The 18,852-nt window shown below is 47.6% G+C and overlaps 1 protein-coding gene across 3 annotated transcripts in view; it reads right to left on the reverse strand.

Moving 5' to 3' along the window:
• Positions 1 to 502: 502 nt before the first annotated feature.
• Positions 503 to 18,852, reverse strand: part of CFAP52 (cilia and flagella associated protein 52) — a 48,971-nt gene continuing 30,621 nt past the window's right edge. For all 3 annotated transcript variants that reach the window (XM_058675602.1, XM_058675601.1, XM_058675600.1), the window contains 6 exons: positions 13,778 to 13,926; positions 9,903 to 10,048; positions 5,531 to 5,682; positions 3,973 to 4,075; positions 2,594 to 2,705; positions 503 to 711 (listed from right to left, as the gene is read on the reverse strand). In XM_058675602.1, coding sequence (XP_058531585.1) covers positions 536 to 711; positions 2,594 to 2,705; positions 3,973 to 4,075; positions 5,531 to 5,682; positions 9,903 to 10,048; positions 13,778 to 13,926 — 838 coding nt within the window. In that variant the 3' untranslated portion in view covers positions 503 to 535. The remainder of the gene's footprint in view (positions 712 to 2,593; positions 2,706 to 3,972; positions 4,076 to 5,530; positions 5,683 to 9,902; positions 10,049 to 13,777; positions 13,927 to 18,852) is intronic.

The raw sequence follows: 18,852 nt of genomic DNA on the forward strand, positions 1-18,852 counted from the left end.
AGGAGAGAGATTCCATCCGCTGGTTCACTCCCCAAATACCCACTCAAGGCCAAAGCCTGGAACCCGCGTGTCAGGTGGAGTCTCCCACGTGGCTGGCGGGGACCTAAGCACTTGACCACGGGCCTCCCAAGATGAACTTCAGCGGGAAGCTGGGCTGGCAGAGAAGGAATGGAGCTCTGACACAGTAGCTTAACCACCGTGCCTGAGAGTTAGTAAAAGCCTTTCCACCTGGCCTTGTGTGTAGGGGGACAGGACTCATACCCACCCCCAGGAGGGACGATGGGGCCTGGGTTTGGCAGAGACTCCGAAAAGAGGACCAGAAAGCAGGGATGGATCCATAATCCATACATCCAAAAAAAAAAAAAAAAACTGGCGATTCTTGGAATATATTTTCAATTTTAATGTACAATTGAAGAACGTAAAATCAGTTCTATAAGGGAAGAGAAACTTGAGATACAATGTTCAGACTAAACAAATGGGCGTGAGCAAACCCCCAACACACACGCTCGCGCTGCCTTGGGCAGCCCCTGGGGCTTCACGAGGGGTAAGGGTACTTCCACCGCAGGATGGCTCCATCCGCGCTGACGCTCACTATATACTGGTTGCCTGGACTTATCCGGATGCGTGTGATGTTGCCACTGTGTCCCACCCCGACATGAGTTACTTCACCCTCGTTGTAGTCCCAAACTTTGACCAGATGGTCGTTTCCTCCTGAAAAAGGAAAAAAAAAAAAATGTGACATGGCTGGTGGCAGGAGACACAGCTTTGTCAGCCCTGACTTCAAAATAACTGGCTCCTTTTCCACATATTCTCTGCTACATGCCAGCTTGGGGGGCGGGAGGGAGGGTGGGGGCAGCCTGTCTTTCTGTGATGCTGTCATTTGACTAGGAAAAATCTGTGGGCTCCAACTGGGGCGCCGCAGGTCAAGCCACTTGCTTGGGATGCCAGCAGCATCCTAGGTTGGGGTGCCAGGTCAGGTCCCAGTTCCTCCTCCGCTTCCAATCCAGCTCCCGCTAATGCACCTGGGAGGCAGTGGATGATGGCCCAAGTACGTGGGCCCCGCCACCCAACAGGGAGATGTGGATGGAGTTCCAGGCTCCCGGCTTCAGCCCTGGTTGCTGTGGCCATCTGGGGAGTAAATTAGCAGAGAGATCTCTGTCTCACTTGCTCTGCCTTCCAAGTTAGATGATAAGAAATTAAAAATAGACATTAGCATCTAGGTCTGCTGTAGTAGATTTGGGTGGGAACAACGATACCAAGACACAAAATTGCCCTTCATGCCACCACACCAGAATAACCACAGTGACCTTTCTTTTGCTAAGCCTAGCTGGGTAGACACATATATCTACATTACGTGATCGGGAATTTCACTGTATCCAGCTTGATCTCTTACTTTAACTCACTAGACATTCCTTAATTAATGTCCCCAAGGAGCATGTCGGGAAATGATGCTACTCTAGTAGGTCCAGGGGATTGGCATTCAAGACTCTAGTAGGGAGCCCACTGCGGTAGCCTAGTGGCCAAAGTCCTTGCCTTGCATGCATCAGGATCCCATACAGGCACCTGTTCATATCCCAGCTGCTCCACTTCCCTTCCAGCTCCCTGCTTGTGGCCTGGGAAAGCAGTAGAGGATGGAATAAAGTCTTGGGAACCTGCATCCATGTGAGAGACCCAGAAGCTCCTGGCTTCAGATTGGCTCAGCTCTGACGGTTGTGGCCATTTGGGGAATAAATCAGCAGATGAAAGATCTTTCTCTCCACAACTCTGTAAATCTGACTTTCCAATAATAATAAATAAATCTTAAAAAAAAAAAAAGTCTCCAGTTGTGAGGACCCGAGGTGGGGCAGGTGCCAAGGCATTAAGCCTCCACTTGCAGTGCCGGCATCCCATGTGGGAACCAGTTGGGAATCCTGGAAGCTCCTTTTCTGATTCAGCTTCCTGCTAATGGCCTGGAAAAACAATGGGAATGGCCCAAGTGCTGAGTCCCTATAGCCACAGGAGAGACGTGGAAGAAGCTCCTGGCTCCTGGCTTCGTCCTGACCCAGCCTCCAGCCTTTGTGACCATCTGGGGAGTGAACCAGCAAGGAGAAGATATCTCTGTCTCTCCTTCTCTATATATATATATCTCTGCCTCTCTTTTTTTTTTTTTTCATTTTAATGTTTTTATTTTCTTTTTTTTTTTTCATTTATTTATTTATTTATTTTTACATAGATACTTGGGTTCTCCCCACCTGCCTTTCAAAGAAAAATAAATAAATCTTCAAAAAGGAAGATCCAGAGGAAGGCTTGTTGGGTGGCTCAGGCATTTAGAGGCCCACCCAGTCAGTACACCCCCAGCTGACAGGCAGCCTAGCAGTATCAGATTCAACTTTCCATTGTGCCCGCTTGGACTCCCAGGGAAACACCTGCTCTCTCTGCAATGAGACTTCTGGCATTTTCCACCCATGCTGGCAGCAATGTTCACGTCTGAATCTGAGCAAGCTGCCTCTGAGATGCTTCTTGGACCTCTCTTCCAGTGCTCTCCCCTCCCAGCAGGTCCCGCGTTTGGCATCGCGGAGAGTCCAGGCATGGGCTCCCTGTTGTGATGACCAACCTGTGACAAAATGTAGTCCCTCTTGTGTGATATCCATCCCGTTCACTGACCCGGACAAGGAACCTTCCAGCTCTCTGATGACTGTCCCATCAAACACTTCCCAGTAAGCAATCTGAAATTCGGATGAGAGTGGGGAGGGACAAGGAAGGAGTAGAAGGAGAAACGTCAGCAGAGGGCTTCACTCCTGGCCATCCTAGGTGCCCGTGCTGCCAAAAGACGCCTCTGCTTTATATAGAAAGCAGCAAAATATATATATATATATATACTCCAGGGGATGGGATCGGCTGGAATTATAAATAGGCAGTCGCAGTGGGGTAGAAAGACTGTTTTCATATTTTTAGGATCAGCTTTCCAATTTGCCTGCTCGGTGGAGAGAGGAGGATGTGCTGATCAACCTGGGTTATGGCAGAAAGCGCTTTTCATAGGACGGAGCTGATTGTGTCTGAAGCAAGCTGCAAAGGGAGGGACCGTAGCTGCGTCCCTTGGTCTCTGCTCCGCCCCCAATCCCTGACAGGCAGGAAGAGCATCCTCTTCCCCTCTGATGGGGGAGCCAGCCCTGCTGACTTCTGGACACTTCCCCGTGTGGGACTGGACCCTCCCGTCCCCTTTAGCTCACCTGTGTTCACAACTTTCCCCAAGCAATAAACTATCCCCACCCTGTGGGATGTAAAGACAGATGGCTAGCTCTGGTCTCACTGCGGAAGGGAATGAGGCTGAGAGGAGGAGGTTGGGTGCTGAGGGGAGGGAGGTTTTTCTCATAATACACAGGATGTCCTTGCTGTCCTCCTGGAACTGATTCTAGCACTCAAAATCTGAAGATGCGCAAGCCCCTTACCTAAAATGGCATAGTAGGGGTGGGTGGTCCCTGCAGCGGTAAAAACGCCTCTTGGGACACCATATCCCATATAGGAATGGCTGGTTAGAGGCCCAGGAGCTCCACTTTCGAATGCAGCGTCCTCCTAATGTGCACCCTGGGAGGTGGCAGGTGAGGGCTCAGGTAGTTTTGAGTCTCTGCCACCCACGTGGGAGACCCAGACTGAGTTCCTGGCTCCAGGCTTTGGCCTGGCCTAACTCTGACATTGGAGAAATGAGTAAGAATATGGCAGATATCTCATTCTCCGTCTCCCCATTCAATTAAACGGGGGGAAAATGACATAGTATCTGCATCCAACCAATGCAGTTTAATCTGCTACATCATCTCTAGTACAATGTCAAATGTGATGAGTATGTTTTGTTTACTGTTCAGAGAGTGAAAAGAAAAAAATAAACTGGACATGTTCTATGGACACCATTTTTGTTTTATATATTTTTCCCTGCTCTGGGGTTGAGGGGATCCCCAGAGGCGGTGCTGGTGACCACGGAGGGCTGAGTGTACCCACCTTCCTGTCTGTCCCACTGGTGATGATCTGGAACTCATCGGGGTGATAGCAGACACACTGGAAGAGGGTGTTGGCCAGGATCATCTGATTCCTCCTGAGGCGCCTGCAGAGTGGGATCACACCTGTGGGACTCCATTTGTTCTGCCCTGGGACATTTACTGATCTGATGGGATTTGGCACGGTGGCGTTTGGGTCACTTCAAAACAGACTTCTGGTCACTCTGCCCTCTCAACTTCTGCATCCTTGCATGACACCTGTCGGCGGCCGACAGGAGGTGCAACAAAGCACACAACTCCACGAGGAGCTTAAGTTCCAGGGAGGAGGAAGCAGAAGAGGCTGAACTTGGAACCGGTCTGTTGCCTTCCACCCAGTGTAATTTATTCCCACAACCAACATTTGGAAGCCGGGTACCTAGGAGCCAAAGAGCCCAGTGGAGGAAAGGGCTCTTTAAAAATGGATAATACAGGGGCCGGCATAGTGACTTACACCACTGCTTATGGCACTGGCATCCTGTATGGGAGTGCCACTTCAGGTCCTGGCTGCTCTGCTTTTGATCCAGCTCCCTACTGTTGCATCTGGGAAGGAAGCAGGTGATGACCCAAGTGCTTGGGCCTTTTACCAGCCATATGTGAGAGGCCCGGAGGGAGTTGCAGGAGGCTGGCTTCAGTTTAACCTAGCTCTGGCTATTGTGGCCATTTGAAGTATGCACTTGCCAGTGGAGGAGCTCTCTAACACACACACACACACTCCTCTCCCTCCCTCCCTCCCCTTCTCTGTCTCTTGGCCTATTTCAAATAAAGAAATAAGTGCATCTTTATTCAATGAATGAGAAGTTCATCCAGGGCTTCAGCTGAGTAGAGTGATAAGCGTCACAGCCTGCACAGTGTGCTTCCCCTTGCTCCTTCTTCATCTGGAACACTTAAGTTGGACTAGTGGGCCCAGTGTGATGGCTCAGTGGCTAAATCCTCGCCTTGCTTGTGCTGCCATCTTATACTGTCACCTATCTGTATCCAGGTTGTTCCATTCCCATCCAGCTCCCTGCCTATAGCCTGGGAAAGCAGTCAAGGATGGCCCAAAGCTTTGGGATCCTACACCTGTGTAGGAGATCCAAAAGAAGCTCCTGCCTCCTGGCTTAGAATCGACTCAGCTCTGGCCATTGTGGCCACTTGGGCAGTGAACCAGAAGATGGAAAATCTTTCTGAATTCTGTCTCTCCTCTCTATAAATCTATCCTTCCAATAAAAATTAATCAATCCTTAAAAAAAGAGAAAAGAGTTGAACTAGTATAAGTAAAGTCATGCTTCCTGTGTGTGGCCACTAACCTGCTTCCTTTTCCACTCAGAAATGTCTTCCGGTAAAATTCTTCCCAGACACTGAACTCTTCCCATAAGCTTCTGTATGTGCTGGGCAGCCATGGAGATAAGAGGGCTTCTGAGAGCTTCCCACCGCCCTTTACTTAGTTCTGATCAAGCTGTCTACCCTCGTGGATCCGTCTGATTCAGTCCAGCGCTGGCACGGTTGGGTTTTATGAGGCCTGTATCCCCATCCCCAGTACCTACACCAGGTCCCAAATGATGCACGTGCCATCAGTGCTGGCGGTGACACACTCCTCGTTGTTCTTCTTCACCCTGATGCAGGACACAGAGGACTTGTGCTCCTTGAGGGCCTCCTCCAGCTTCTGAGACTGGCTGCTGATCTTCCAAACCCTTACCTGTGGGCCACAAAGCACATGACACTCTTCAACACTGTCCCTGCCTAGGGCTTCTCCAAAGACAACCCAGAAGGTCCCCTGAGGTTCCTCACCTCTAATGGACTTGACTTGTTTATTGCACACCTGCCTCTGGCCATTGTGACTGGGTGGGTGCTGGTGGGCTGCTCTATTCCACATAGTCTAGAAGGTACCCTCAATGATCCTGTACCTGCTTCTTGTTCAGGCTGAGAAATCCATCCTGGCACTCTCCACACACACAAAGTCAATAATGCGAACCCAAGTGAAATCATATGGCTCCTTCTTTCCGCTGATCCTTGCTCTCAAGTTTCTGGTGGCATCAGGGAAATTTCTGGGGTATCCAGAGTCACTCCTGAACCTTCGCATCAGCTGTTCAAGGTTAATCCTTTTGAAACCAATGGCTCTCTACCCTACAGGGATCCAACACCCATGCTCTTTTGCCATTTTTTTCTAATGCCTGAGAGTTGCATGACACCAATACACAACATTTCAAGAGTCAACCTAGATGCACTGGTGTGAATGAAAAGACTGGATCAAAGGAAAATTATTACATCCTTATATGTTATTTTTTCTTAAAGATTTATTTATATTTATTACAAAGTCAGATATACAGAGAGGAGGAGAGACAGAGAGAAAGATCTTCTGATCTTCCAACTGATGATTCATTCCCAAAGTGACCACAACGGCCAGTGCTGAGCCGATCCAAAGCCAGGAGCCAGGAACTTCCTCCAGGTCTCCCATGCAGGTGCAGGGTCCCAAAGCTTTGGGGCGTCCAGTCGGCTTTTCTAGGCCACAAGCAGGGATCTGGATGGGAAGTGGAGCTGCCGGGATTAGAACCAGGGCCCATATGGGATCCTACCACGTTCAAGGCGAGGACTTTAGCTGCTAGGCCATGACGCTGAGCCATCCTTATATGTTCCTTAGAGGCTCTGTCACAACTACACCAGAAAACATAGCAATCTGGTGGCCTGAGAGTTACACCTTCTTAGACTGTGTTTAACTTAGAAAAAATTAGAATGTCGGAAACTCTAAACACAGGCTAGTGAAGGAACAGTGGTGCTAACAATTGGTGTTGTGTGTGTGTTTGGCACAGGGATCAAGTCACCACCCGAGACACCCACATCCAGTATCAGAGTTCCTGGGTTTGAGTCCCAGCTCACTTCCAATCCAGCTTTTCTCTAATGTATACTACGCGAGGTAGCAGCAATGGCCACCCATGTGGGTTTTGTGCTTCTAGCCTCAACTTGATCCAGCCCTGGCTGTTACAGGCATTTGGGAAGTGAACCAGTGCATGGAAGCTCTGTCTCCTTTCTGCCTTTCAAATAAACACAATAAATATTTTCCTACAATGTTAGAATACACAGGAACTGTTGTGGGCTAAGGAGTTAATTAGTGCTTGGTGGGCTGGGCAGGAACAGGAACTGGGCTTGTGGCTAAAAACACCTAGACTAATTGGACTCAGCTCTATCCAATTTCCTGGCTAAATTAAGACTTGGGGGGAAGAGTATATAAGGAGAGGTGAAGGAGCAATAAAGCGAGACTTCAAAGAGACTTCTACCATCACTGGTTTCTTGTCAGTATTTCATCCCCAGACCCTCTCCCTGTCCAAGTTACTGGCTCTACTGGCCTCAGCAAGGAACCAGACTGGATTCATTACTACCTAACAGGAGGAAAAGAAATGAAATAGGGAGAATCTGCTAGCATCTTCACTACATTGTCAAACTAGAGAAAACTGAAGAATCATGAGGTTGCCCCAAATGAGCTGCACCAGAAATGAACATGGTGTCCGGATGGTCCCAAGGTTAGGACACTGGATGGAATAATAATGTCAAAGGAAACACATCTCTCAGCTTGAAATCCCATTATATCTGGTGGCTTCCACCTGGTCTTTAGTAGGGGGTAATTACCAAGCTATCTAGTCTAGTAGCCGCATGGCCCTGAGCCTGGAACCAGAGATTTAGAAGTGCTGTGAATGAAGCAGACACTGGCCCTTCAGTTGTGGGATTGTGGAGAGTCTAGGGTTGCGTGGGGGAAGGGCACAAAGTTTTGAGGCTGGGAACCCTTGCAGGTGGGACACTCAGGTGCTGGCCACTTGACATTGGAAATGGAAGCACCAGATTATTTTTAGTAATGATGATGTTCCAATTGGTCCATACCCACAGAGCCCTACCCCTGGTCGCCAGTACCTGACTTTCAGAAGGGCAGGCCTGTGCTCATTCAGTGGAGGAGAGGGGGGAGGAGGCATCCAAGAACCCTGAAAAGGCTGCGGAGCAGGGCCAAGACTGAGGAGCTGGTGAAGCGGGTTGGCCTCGGGCACTTCCCAGCAGCTATGGCTCAGGGTTCTGGAATGCCTTTTTAGGAAAGCAGGCACAGAAGACAGGATGGCAAAGGTGGCAGGGGTCATGAGATCCAGAGAGAAGACAAATCCAAGATCTCATTGAGGGGAATTTATCTGGGGAGGGGTTCAGAGGGAGCATGATCCCATGCAGGCCTGGGACAAGAGGATCTCCCACACCAAGAGGCAGCACACAAAGTGTTCTACAGGCAAGGGTGGCCCATGGCTATCTGGAATGCACTGGAATCCTTCCCAGAAACAATAACATACATAAGACACTCTGGATCCAGAAATTAAATAAAATGGCACTTAGTGACCTCCAGGATCACCTAGAGAACAAGATGGCCAAAATGACTGAGGTCAAGTCATACTGACTCACAGCATCACACTGACAAACACAGACCCCTGTCCAAGTCCAAGCGAGCTGGTGCATCAGCCAGTCAGAGGCCCCCAAAACAAGGAAAGGAGTGAGCTGGGATGCTAACTGGGTGGAAAGTCCTGCTAGTGGAAGTATTGCTGTCTTTACACAAAGAGGTTAAGCCCCAAGGCCCTCAGCCAGAAAATGGCTCAAGGGAAATCTGAGCATCACCTTCACCATGCTAAAGCCTACATCAAGGTGCTGTTGTAGGGACTGGCACTGTGGAAAAATGAAGTGGAAAAATGGCCCAAGGGCTGGGATTCGTATTAGCAATGTGGGAGACCAGGAAGCAGCTGTTCACTTAGGTTTGGCCCAGATCTGGCCATTGTAACCATCTGCGGAGCGAAGCAGTAGATGGAGGATCTCTCTCTCTTTCTGTGTGTGTGTCTAGTGCTGACTTTTAAATAAGTAAATTGATCTTTAAAAAAAAAAAAAAAAAAAAAAGATGTTGTAGACAACTACAACTCTTCCCTGATAAATGTTTCCTACAGGAATAGAGCAAAGAAAGAAAGAAAAAAAAAATGTCATGGAGAGAAAGGGAAGGTGTTGGGATAGCAGGAAGATGCGATGGGGGAGGGGAGACTGAAACACAAGGGCCATTGTAAAATGTTTCAGGCTCCTTCAAAGGATGGCAGGAAAGGCTTGGGTGCTGCATTTTAAAAATTATGGTCAAGACATCTGGGTATATCAGAGAATGGCTTCTAAAAGTAGTATCTGCTTTAAAATGTATGGTAAAGACAATTTAGACAAGGGTGATGTTCCTTGGAATTAAAAAACAAGCATGCCAAAACCGGGGCCTGGTGCCTACTGGGATTCAGAGCTGAAGGCTTGAGTCTGTAGAGCAAGTTTTCAGGTTTGTCCTTAGATGTCCTGTCTGGGAGCCCAGGTGCCTGTGTGTCCAGTCAGAAGATGAGAAGGTTAGTGCATGAAGGTTAGTGTATGATGTTTGGGAGTTTTGATCAAAATCTTCCATCTGGACTTGGTGCGGCAGCCTAACAGCTGAAGTCCTTGCCTTGCACACACCGGGATCCCATATGGGCGCTGGTTCTAATCCCAGTAGCCCCGCTTCCCATCCAGACCCCTGTTTGAGGCCTGGGAAAGCAGTCGAGGACGCCCCAAAGCCTTGGGACCCTGAACCTGCATGGGAGACCTGGAGGAAGAGGCTCCAGGCTCCTGGCTTCGGATCAGCTCAGCTCCGGCCGTTGTGGCCGCTTGGTGAGTGAATCAACGGATGAAAGATCTTTCTGTCTCTTCTCGTCTCTGTGTATCTGACTTTGCAATAAAAATAAATCTTTAAAAAAAAAATCTTCATCTGGTTCTGCCTGACACCGAGCGCAAAGGAACATATTAATAAAATCAAGTCGCTGGCCTCATCTGGTGCATTTGCTCAAAGTTGAGGATTATTGCTATCATTATTATTTTATAAAATTCTGCTCTTAAGAACAGTACCTCCCCTTCCCCACCGCCACTGATGATCCTGTTACAGTCACTGGTGGTGGCGATGGCCGTCACGCCGATCCTGTGAGCACTATTGATGGCGTACATCAGTCGGCCCGTCTCAGGGGCGAAGGCACGGATTTTGCCATCATTCCACGCTGGCAGGAGAGGAAAAAAGGTGGGCAGCATCAGTATAGTCTCCTCCTCTCTTAAACCACAGAAGAGGCTCAGGACTGCTGGTGATAGGGCAACGGGTGCGGCCCCATCCTGTGCCCCCAGAGCACCCACACTTGGTCATACCCCACTGAGGGGAAGGAGTGGGTGTTCTTGGCTGAACCTGCCCAAAGTGCACCCCATGCCCTAGTGAAGGCGGCCATGGAAGGGTTAGACAAGGAGGCCAGATTCCATCTCTCCACAAGCTGCAAGGCTTGTACAACCCTCATCTAACAGTCCATCTTGTACGTAGGATGTAGAGTTCAACACGTCCAAATCGCTGTTGGTCTCCCTCCATCCTCACCTTTACATTTGATGCCTCTTCTCCCAGTTCCATCATCTTTTCCCAGCTCAGTAACAGCTGCCACCACCCAGGCCAGTTGCTGAAGTCAAGAATCTCAGCATCACTCACAGTTCCTCTCTGTTCCACCCACCAGGTCCATCAGCAAGCCCTATCAGCTGAGCTGTTCAGAAACATCCAGGCATGATGACACAGTGGGCGGAGGTACCGCATCAGAGACCAGTATCCCACATGGGCACCGGTTAGTGGCCCAGCTGCTCACTTCCAAACAAGCTTCCTGTTGATGCCCTGGGAATAACAATGGAAGATGGCCCACATGCTTGATCCCTGTCACCCATGTGTGAAGCTTGGAAGAAGCTCCTGGCTTCAGCCTGGCCCAGTGCTGGCCATTGTGACCATCTGGGGAGTGAATGATGGGAGGGAAGGGGAGCAGAAATTGTCCAAAATTAGATCACCTCTTGATCCCTCCCCTGGCACTGCCCTCTCCCAAGCCACCAGCATGTCTGTACCAGATAATTACAACAGTTCTTCCCTGGCCTTCCACTCTTATTTACCATTGGTTTTGTACTCAGGGTTTTGAAAAACTTTTGAAAACCATAGCTTACGTGCCAGGTCAAGAATTTCCAAAAGCTTTCCTTACTGTTCTTAGATTGAGAACTCAAAACTCCTGGGGCCGGCATGGTGGTATAGCATGCTAATCCTCTGCCTGTGGCTCTGGCACCCCTTTGGGCACCAGTGTGTGTCCCGGCTGCCCACTTCTGATCCAGCTCCCTGCTAATGGCCTGGGAAAAAAGTGGAGAATGGCCCAAGTCTCTGAGCCCTGTGGACACATGTCAGAGACCCAGAGGTAGCTCATGGCTTCAGATCAGCTCAGCTCTGGCCATTGGGGCCATTTGGGGAGTGAATGAGTGGATAAAAGATCTCTCCTTCTCTGCAACTCTTTCAAGTAAAATAAAATAAATCATAAAAAAAAACCACATATAACTCCTTTGTCTTCACAGAACCTGTAGTCAGCCCACACCTGCCTCTAGCTTGAACCCTCACTCAGCCTTACTCAGTGGCTCCCTCTCTTTCTATTCCTCAGCATACCCAGGGATTTCCTATTCCTGGGCCTTTCCACCTGCTGCCTCATCTGCCTGGAATGCTTTTTTCCCAGGTCTTCTCAAGGCTGACACCCTCTCACCAGCTTTCATGCCACCTCTGAAACACAGCAGTTTTAAATAAGATACTCAAGGTAGCTCCTGTTTTTGGAGAAGACTCAAGGAAGTGGGAGGATGGGCGAGCCAGCCACGGGAGAATCTGAAGGAAGAATATTCAGGGCAGATGGAAGAACTGGAGACAAAGCCTTGTGTCCGGGGAGTTGGATGGCTTGGAGGAGGGTCAGGAGAGAAGAGAGCCACAGTAAAGAAGGCAGACGTCAGGGCCCGGCGGCGTGGCCTAGTGGCTAAAGTCCTCGCCTTGAAAGCCCCGGGATCCCATATGGGCACCCGTTCTAATCCCGGCAGCTCCACTTCCCATCCAGCTCCCTGCTTGTGGCCTGGGAAAGCAGTCGAGGACGGCCCAAAGCTTTGGGACACTGCACCCGCGTGGGAGACCCGGAAGAGGTTCCTGGTTCCCGGCTTCGGATCGGCGCACATCGGCCCATTGTGGCTCACTCGGGGAGTGAAAAATCGGACGGAAGATCTTCCTCTCTGTCTCTCCTCCTCTGTGTATATCTGGCTGTAATAAAAAAATGAATAAATCTTAAAAAAAAAAAAAAAGAAGGCAGACGTCAGGGAGAAGAGAAGATTGTGTAAGATCTTGCAGGTGATTGCTAAGATTTTCTCCTCTTACAGCCCCTACGAACGGCATGAAATGAGCGAGGCTTTAAAGCCGACTTCTGGCTTCTGCATTGAAAGCAGGTTAGGAGATGGGAGTGAGGGGCTAGGAACACACCTGTGAGGGAGCTCCCAGAGTAACCTAGGACAGGGGGATGGAGCCACAGGTGGGCCACAGGGGCTACAGGTGCAGACAGAAGAAGAGAAGAGGGGGCAATGACGACCCCACAGGTTACATGCTGGGGTTTGGCTGGCTTTAAGTGTAGTGTAAGCCAAGAGCCCTTGGTGGCCACCGTGTGGCGAAGGCAAGCCCAGCGTGGAGGAACTCCACGAGGAGGAGGAGGAATCAGAGCCAAAGGAGGAGGGGGTGAGCTAATACTGGACATCAACTTGCTAATAGCTGCACTATAGGCCATTGTGACTTTTCCCTGAGGGTGACTGCCTAGAAAATCTGTAGACAGGAGCCTGCACTGTGGGGTAGCTGGTTAATCCTCCACCTGTGGCACTAGCATCCCATATGGGCTCCTGCTTGTGTCCAGGCTGTTGCATTTCCAATCCAGCTCTCTGCCAATAGCCTGGGAAAGCAGCAGAGGATGGCTCAAGACCTTGGGGCCCTGCACCCACATGGAAGACCCAGAAAAGCTCCTGGCTCCCAGAATCAGATCTGCCTAACTCTGGCCCTTACGGCCATTTGGGGAGTGAACCAGTGGATGGAAGATTTTTCTGTTTCTCCCTTCCTTTCTCTGTCACTCCTTCTCCTTCTCTGTAACTCTGTCAAGTAAGATAAATATATTTAAATAGTAGAAAATCTGTATGAAGATTAGATATAAGATGGCACTAGTGGGGATGGTGCCATGGCATATTAGGTTAAGCCTCTACAAGCTGGCATCCCATATGGTGCCAGTGTAAGCCCCAGCTATTCCATTTCTGATTCAGGCCCTTGCTAACACACCTGGGAAAGCAGCAGCAGATGAGCTGGGCTCCTACACCCACGTGGGAGGTCCAGAAGAAACTCCAGACCCCTGGCTTTGGACCAACCTGGCTCCAGACACAGTGCCCATTTGGGAATTGAACCAGTATATGGAAGTCTCACTCTGTGTCTCCTTCTTGCTCTGTAATTCTGCCTTTCACATAAAAATAAATACATCTTGTTTTTTAAGTGGCACTAGGAAGGTATTGTCTTACAGGGATACATTTTTAGAGATGAATACTGAAACATTTAAAGATAGAATAGCCTAGCATTTTTTTTTCCTGAGACAACAAAAGGAGTTCTGATACAAGTATCCTGCATTCACTAAGGCCTCAAATGTGTTTCAAAATTGAACTACTACATTTCCTAACTAGTGAGAAAGGTCCAGTGCTATATAGGGTGATTGGAGAGATGAGAAATTGCTCTTTGATCCTTCCTAGCTCAGAAAAACCTCCCAGCTGGAGGGAAACTTCAGAGATGAGATTAGAAGCAAGGAGTGTGGACCGTGGGAGGCTACTGCAGAAGGAGGTCAAAATCAAACCCCCAGCCGGAGCCCCGGGGGCAGTTATTGGGAGGTGGACGTTACCTGAAACCAGGCTCTTGCCATCGCGCATGAACTCTATGCCATGGCAGGTCATGTTGGGCACCGTGATCCGCAGCAACTCCCGGTTGGACAAGGTGTGCCACACCCGGATGTCCTTCTTGGCACAGGTGGCGAAGAGCTCAGAAGTGCCACTGCAAAGGAGCCATAGGGGTGAATAAGAGATGTGGCTAGGAGGCCTACGTGGTGTCTCTGCTAACCAAAAGTGTTTCCCAAGGACAGGGACGCTTGGCCTTTTAGACAGCCATTTATCAGAAGACAGAGTGATCGTTAAGAGGTTTCTTATGTGGGAAGGTATGGAACATTCTCAAATCGTCTGCAGGAAAAAGTCTTTCGTAGTCTTTTCCCTATAGGGAGGATTGGGATAAAGATGCTTAAAAAAAAACAAAAGTTCAGGCATTGTCTCAGGGGTGGCACTGTGGTTTAGTGAGCTAAGCCTCAGTTTGTGGTGCCAGTGTCTCACGTCAGAGGGCAAGGTCAAGTCCCGACTGCTACACTTCCCATCCAGCTCCCTGTGAATGCGCCCGGGAAAGCAGCAGAGGATGGTATGAGTGCGTGGGTCTCTGCCACTCCTGGGAGACGTGGATGGAGTGATTAGCTCCTGGGTTTGGCCTGGCCCAGCCCTAGCTGTTGCAGCCATTTGGGGAATGAAACAATGGATGGAAGACTTCTCTTTATCTTCTCTTTCTGTGTGTGTCACTCTGCTTTTCAAATAAATAAAAATGTACTTTAAAAAAAATGTCTCTTAAGGTCTTATTTGACTGGTGGATAGTAAGTAACATATTTTTAAAAACTACTTTATTGGGGTATGATTCACACAAAAAATGCATATTTAATGGATTCAGCCGGATATGTTTGGAGTAAAGCATAGATGTGTTAACTAACATCTCTAAAACACACTGAAAGAAGAGAATTAAGCCTTGTGTTATAAAGTAGGCAATCTTTTTTAAAATTTCAAAGATAGTGGCAATGAGGGTAGAATTCAGGATTTCAGATGACCCAAAATAGCTGAAGTTGTAGAGGCTGCTGTTGTGGTACAGTGGCTTAAGCGGCCACCTGCAATGCTAGCATCCCCTATGAGTGCCAGTTCTAGTCCCAGCTGTTCCACTCTCAATCCAGCTGTTTGCTAAAGTGCCTGAGAAGATAGCAGAGTATGGTCCAAGCACTTGAGACCCTGGCCCCCCACTTGGGAGACCTGGATGGACTGCCAGGTTCCTGATTATCACCCTGGACCAACCCCAGCCATATGGTCATTGTCAGGGTGAACCAGCATTTAGAAGATTTCCCTCTCTGTGTCATTTTCTTTCAAATAAATAAATCTTTAAAAATAGGAGATTTTTAGACAAGAACATTTATTCCTGAGCAATTAGACTGTCACACTGAAAAAGGCAACTTGTAAACAGAATGTAAATGAACCATATGTCAAAAGATTATAGACATTATTCTAACTTGGATATGACAAAAGGTGTAGCACTGGGCATAGTAAGACCATCTGCTTACAGGGATAAATGTCTAGTTAGTCTCTGTGGAGATGAAAGCTAACCTTTAGCTCTAAGCAGTTTTCTAGCAATTTCTATATTTAATCATAAACACATTTGGAAAAACTAAAAGATTCTGTCTTTAAGATCTGTTAATAACAAAAAAAAAGTAGATCCTTTCTATACGTAGCTCTAGGGTGACCAGTTGCTGGACTAGTTAGAAAGTTCAAGGACTGGGAGGGAAGAGCATATGGGCTGGAGCTCCTTGCAAGCTAGTTCTGATGAACAGAGACCAAGTGGAGCCAGTACTGGGATATTAACAATTATCGAAAATAAGAGATGGGCTGGATGAAATACTGCCCTTGGTATAAAATGAGCCCTCCTTGGGGGAAGGTGAGCTCTTCCAGGGGCACATGGACAACTCACAGAAATCAAGTCTGGAGAAACCAAAGCCCCTGGAGGACATTCGAGATGCCCTGCCCCAGTGGGCCAGTATGCTCCTACTGCAGGCAAGTGTTCATCAGCCCCAGTGAGGCATCCGAGCGTCTAAATCCCAGGGAGAGAACCAAGCTGATTGGATCAAGATGACATGTTGGACCCATGTCCCTCCACCCCATCTAAATTTCTGCAAAGATTTCATGGGGTGGGCTCTGGCACAGCTGCTGCTTGGGGCGCCTGCATTCCATCCAGAGTGCCCCGGTTTGAGTCCCACCTCGACTCTCTTTGCCAATGTGCACCCTGGAGACAACAGATGATGGTCCAAACACTTAGCTGCCTGCCACCCCCATCGGAGACCTGGATTAGTTTTCAGGTTCCTGGTTTTAGTTTGGCCTAAGCCCTGGCTATTGTAGGTGACTGCATGTGAAACAGTAGATGAAGAAATCTCTTTCTGCGTCTGTGCGTTTCAAGATGTAGTGATAAAAATAAAGACATTAACATTGTTTTGGTAAATCATCCTTTAAAAAAATATCCACGGGTTGGCATCATGGTGTAGTGGGTTAAGCTGCCGTCTGGGACACTGGACTCTCCTACAGGAGTGCCAGTTCAGGTCCCCGCTCATCTGCTTCCCATTCAGCCTCCTGCTAAATGTGCTTTGGGAAGGTAGCAGGTGATGGCCCAAGTATGCGGGCCCTTACTGCCCATGGAGAGGACTGAGATGAGTTCCTGGCTCCAGGCTTTTGCTTGACCCAGCCCCAGCTGTTGTGGGCACTGGGCGAGCAGCCAACTAGTGGATGGAAGATCTGACTTTCTCTGTGCCTCTCCTTCTCTCTGCCATTCCACCTTTCAAATAAACAAATAAATCTGAAACAGTAATAATAAAGATTCATAGGTAGCTCTGTAGATGCAGATCCAAAATAAAGGCATGTTTTTACAGGTATATTTTTAAATACATAAATATATTTTTTTCTGGTGATTCATACCTCACTAGAAGCAAGGAAATTTTAGCTTCATTTCTGCACAGACCCTTGAGTGACTGCCAAATAATGCAAGCTCACAAGAAAACTCAAGACCAGGCTAAAAAAAGCAGCAGTGGGAAGCAATGGAAATACCATCTGATGCATTCTGTGAGAGAAGAAAAAAATTGAGTCCATATGAACAATCCTCAGAGAATAGACTTGCTACAATGTATTATGCATAGTACCAAGTTTTTACAAAAAAAAAAAAATTGTCAGACAGAAAAAAAATGTGACTCAGGAAAAAGGCAGTCAAAAGAAACAGACCCCAAACAGACTCAGGTATTGGATTAGCAAAAGCAGCAAAGCAGATATTTAAAATACAGTTGGGGGCAAGCATTTGGCATAGGGTTTCTAAGGACCGTGCTGGGCCACCTGCATCCCACACTGGAGTATGTGAGTCCAAGTTCTAACTTCACTCCCAGTTCCACTTCCTGCCCACTGCACACTCTGGGAGGCAGCAGGGGACAGTTCGGGCACTTGAGTCCCTGCCATTTACGTGGGAGACCTGGACTGAGTTCCCAATGTACAGCACCAGCCCAACCCAGCCTCAGCTCTTGTGAACATTTGGATAATAAACCAGCAGATGACACAGCAATCTCTTTCTCTCTCTCTTTCCTCTCTCTCTCTCACCCCTTTTCAAATAAATAAAACAAAATGAATTAAACACATCTAAAATACTAAAGGAAGTTCTGATATCAATAAACGAACAGGCAATCTCAACGGAACACTAGAGAGCACATGTGTCTAGCATTATATGATATATATGTATATATGTATGTATTTATTTTAAGTGAAAAGCAGAGTCACTAAAATAGTTTCACTTAGATCAGCTCAACAACAGATTGGAGATGGTAAACTTAAAGGAAGATTAAATAGAGATTACATCTTCACCAAAAAAAATTTGAAAAAAAAAAAAAAAAGAACAAGTTAGAGTCTGGTGGGAAAATACCAAATTACTCAACATGTGAAATTTTAATCTCAAGAGGACAGGAATGAGCAAGGGTGAGATAATGCATGAGAATTTCTCAATTTGTGAAAAACCATCAGCTTACAGGTCCAAAAAGCTCACTGAATTCCAGGTAAGAGAAAGGTGCTTTTTTTGGACAAACTGACAAAAGCCAAAAGCATAAGCCCCTGCTAAGCACAAGGAAGAACTGGAGGAAGCTCCTGGCTCCTGGCTTCAGCCTGGACCAGCTCTAGCTACTGAGGCCATCTCAGGGGTGAACCAGCAGATGGAAGATCTATCTTCCTCTTTGCCCCTCCCTCTTTCTGTGTAACTCAATCTTTCAAATAAATACATCTTGAAGAAAAAAAAAGCAGGTAAAAAGAATCTAAGGGACTAGAAGTTAACATGGTAATTTTCTTCAAAGTCTTGGAAAAATAGAATTAAAATACACATTTATTTCAGTAGAAGACTATTAAATTTCATGCACTTTTTTTCCATAATGTGTATGTCCAAGAACTTTTGGAAGATTTTCCTATTAGGCATGATAACTGAGGTATCAATACTCTTTGCACTTTCTGTAGATAAGTTATATTTCCATACCAACTTCATCGAAATACTTTACATACCTCACCAAACTATCTTTTCAGTTTGAAGGTAAAACAAAGATATTTTCAGATAAGAAGGAATCACATTTTATATACAAAGGCCATCTTCTAAGAAATTAAACAAGTAAGAGGTACCCAAGAGGACTAATGCATGAGCCAATAAATAAACAAGCAAATAAATAAACAAAAGAGGAGGGACATGTATTTAGTCTAGTGATGGAGGTAACACTGAAGTCACCCCCATGCCATATTGGGGCACATGGGTTCAAGTCTGGGCTCCAGCTCCCTGATGTCAGCCTCCTGCTACTGCAGGTGCTGGGAGGCGGTGGTGATGATTAAAGCAACACGGTTGCCACCTGCATGGAACCCGAATTGAGTTCCTGGATTCCCACTTTGGTTCAGCCCAGTCCCAGCCTTCACAGGTACTTGCGAAGTGAGCCAGCAAACCAGAGTCTCTTTCTCTCACTCTCTCTCTTTGCCTCTCAAGTAAAGAGAACAATAAAAGCAAACATTTACAGAAAGTAGCATTAAATCTCCATAATTGATGGAAATGAAGAAGATGATGATGATGATG

The sequence above is a fragment of the Ochotona princeps genome, chromosome 17, assembly GCF_030435755.1.
Source record: "Ochotona princeps isolate mOchPri1 chromosome 17, mOchPri1.hap1, whole genome shotgun sequence".
NCBI lineage: Eukaryota > Metazoa > Chordata > Mammalia > Lagomorpha > Ochotonidae > Ochotona > Ochotona princeps.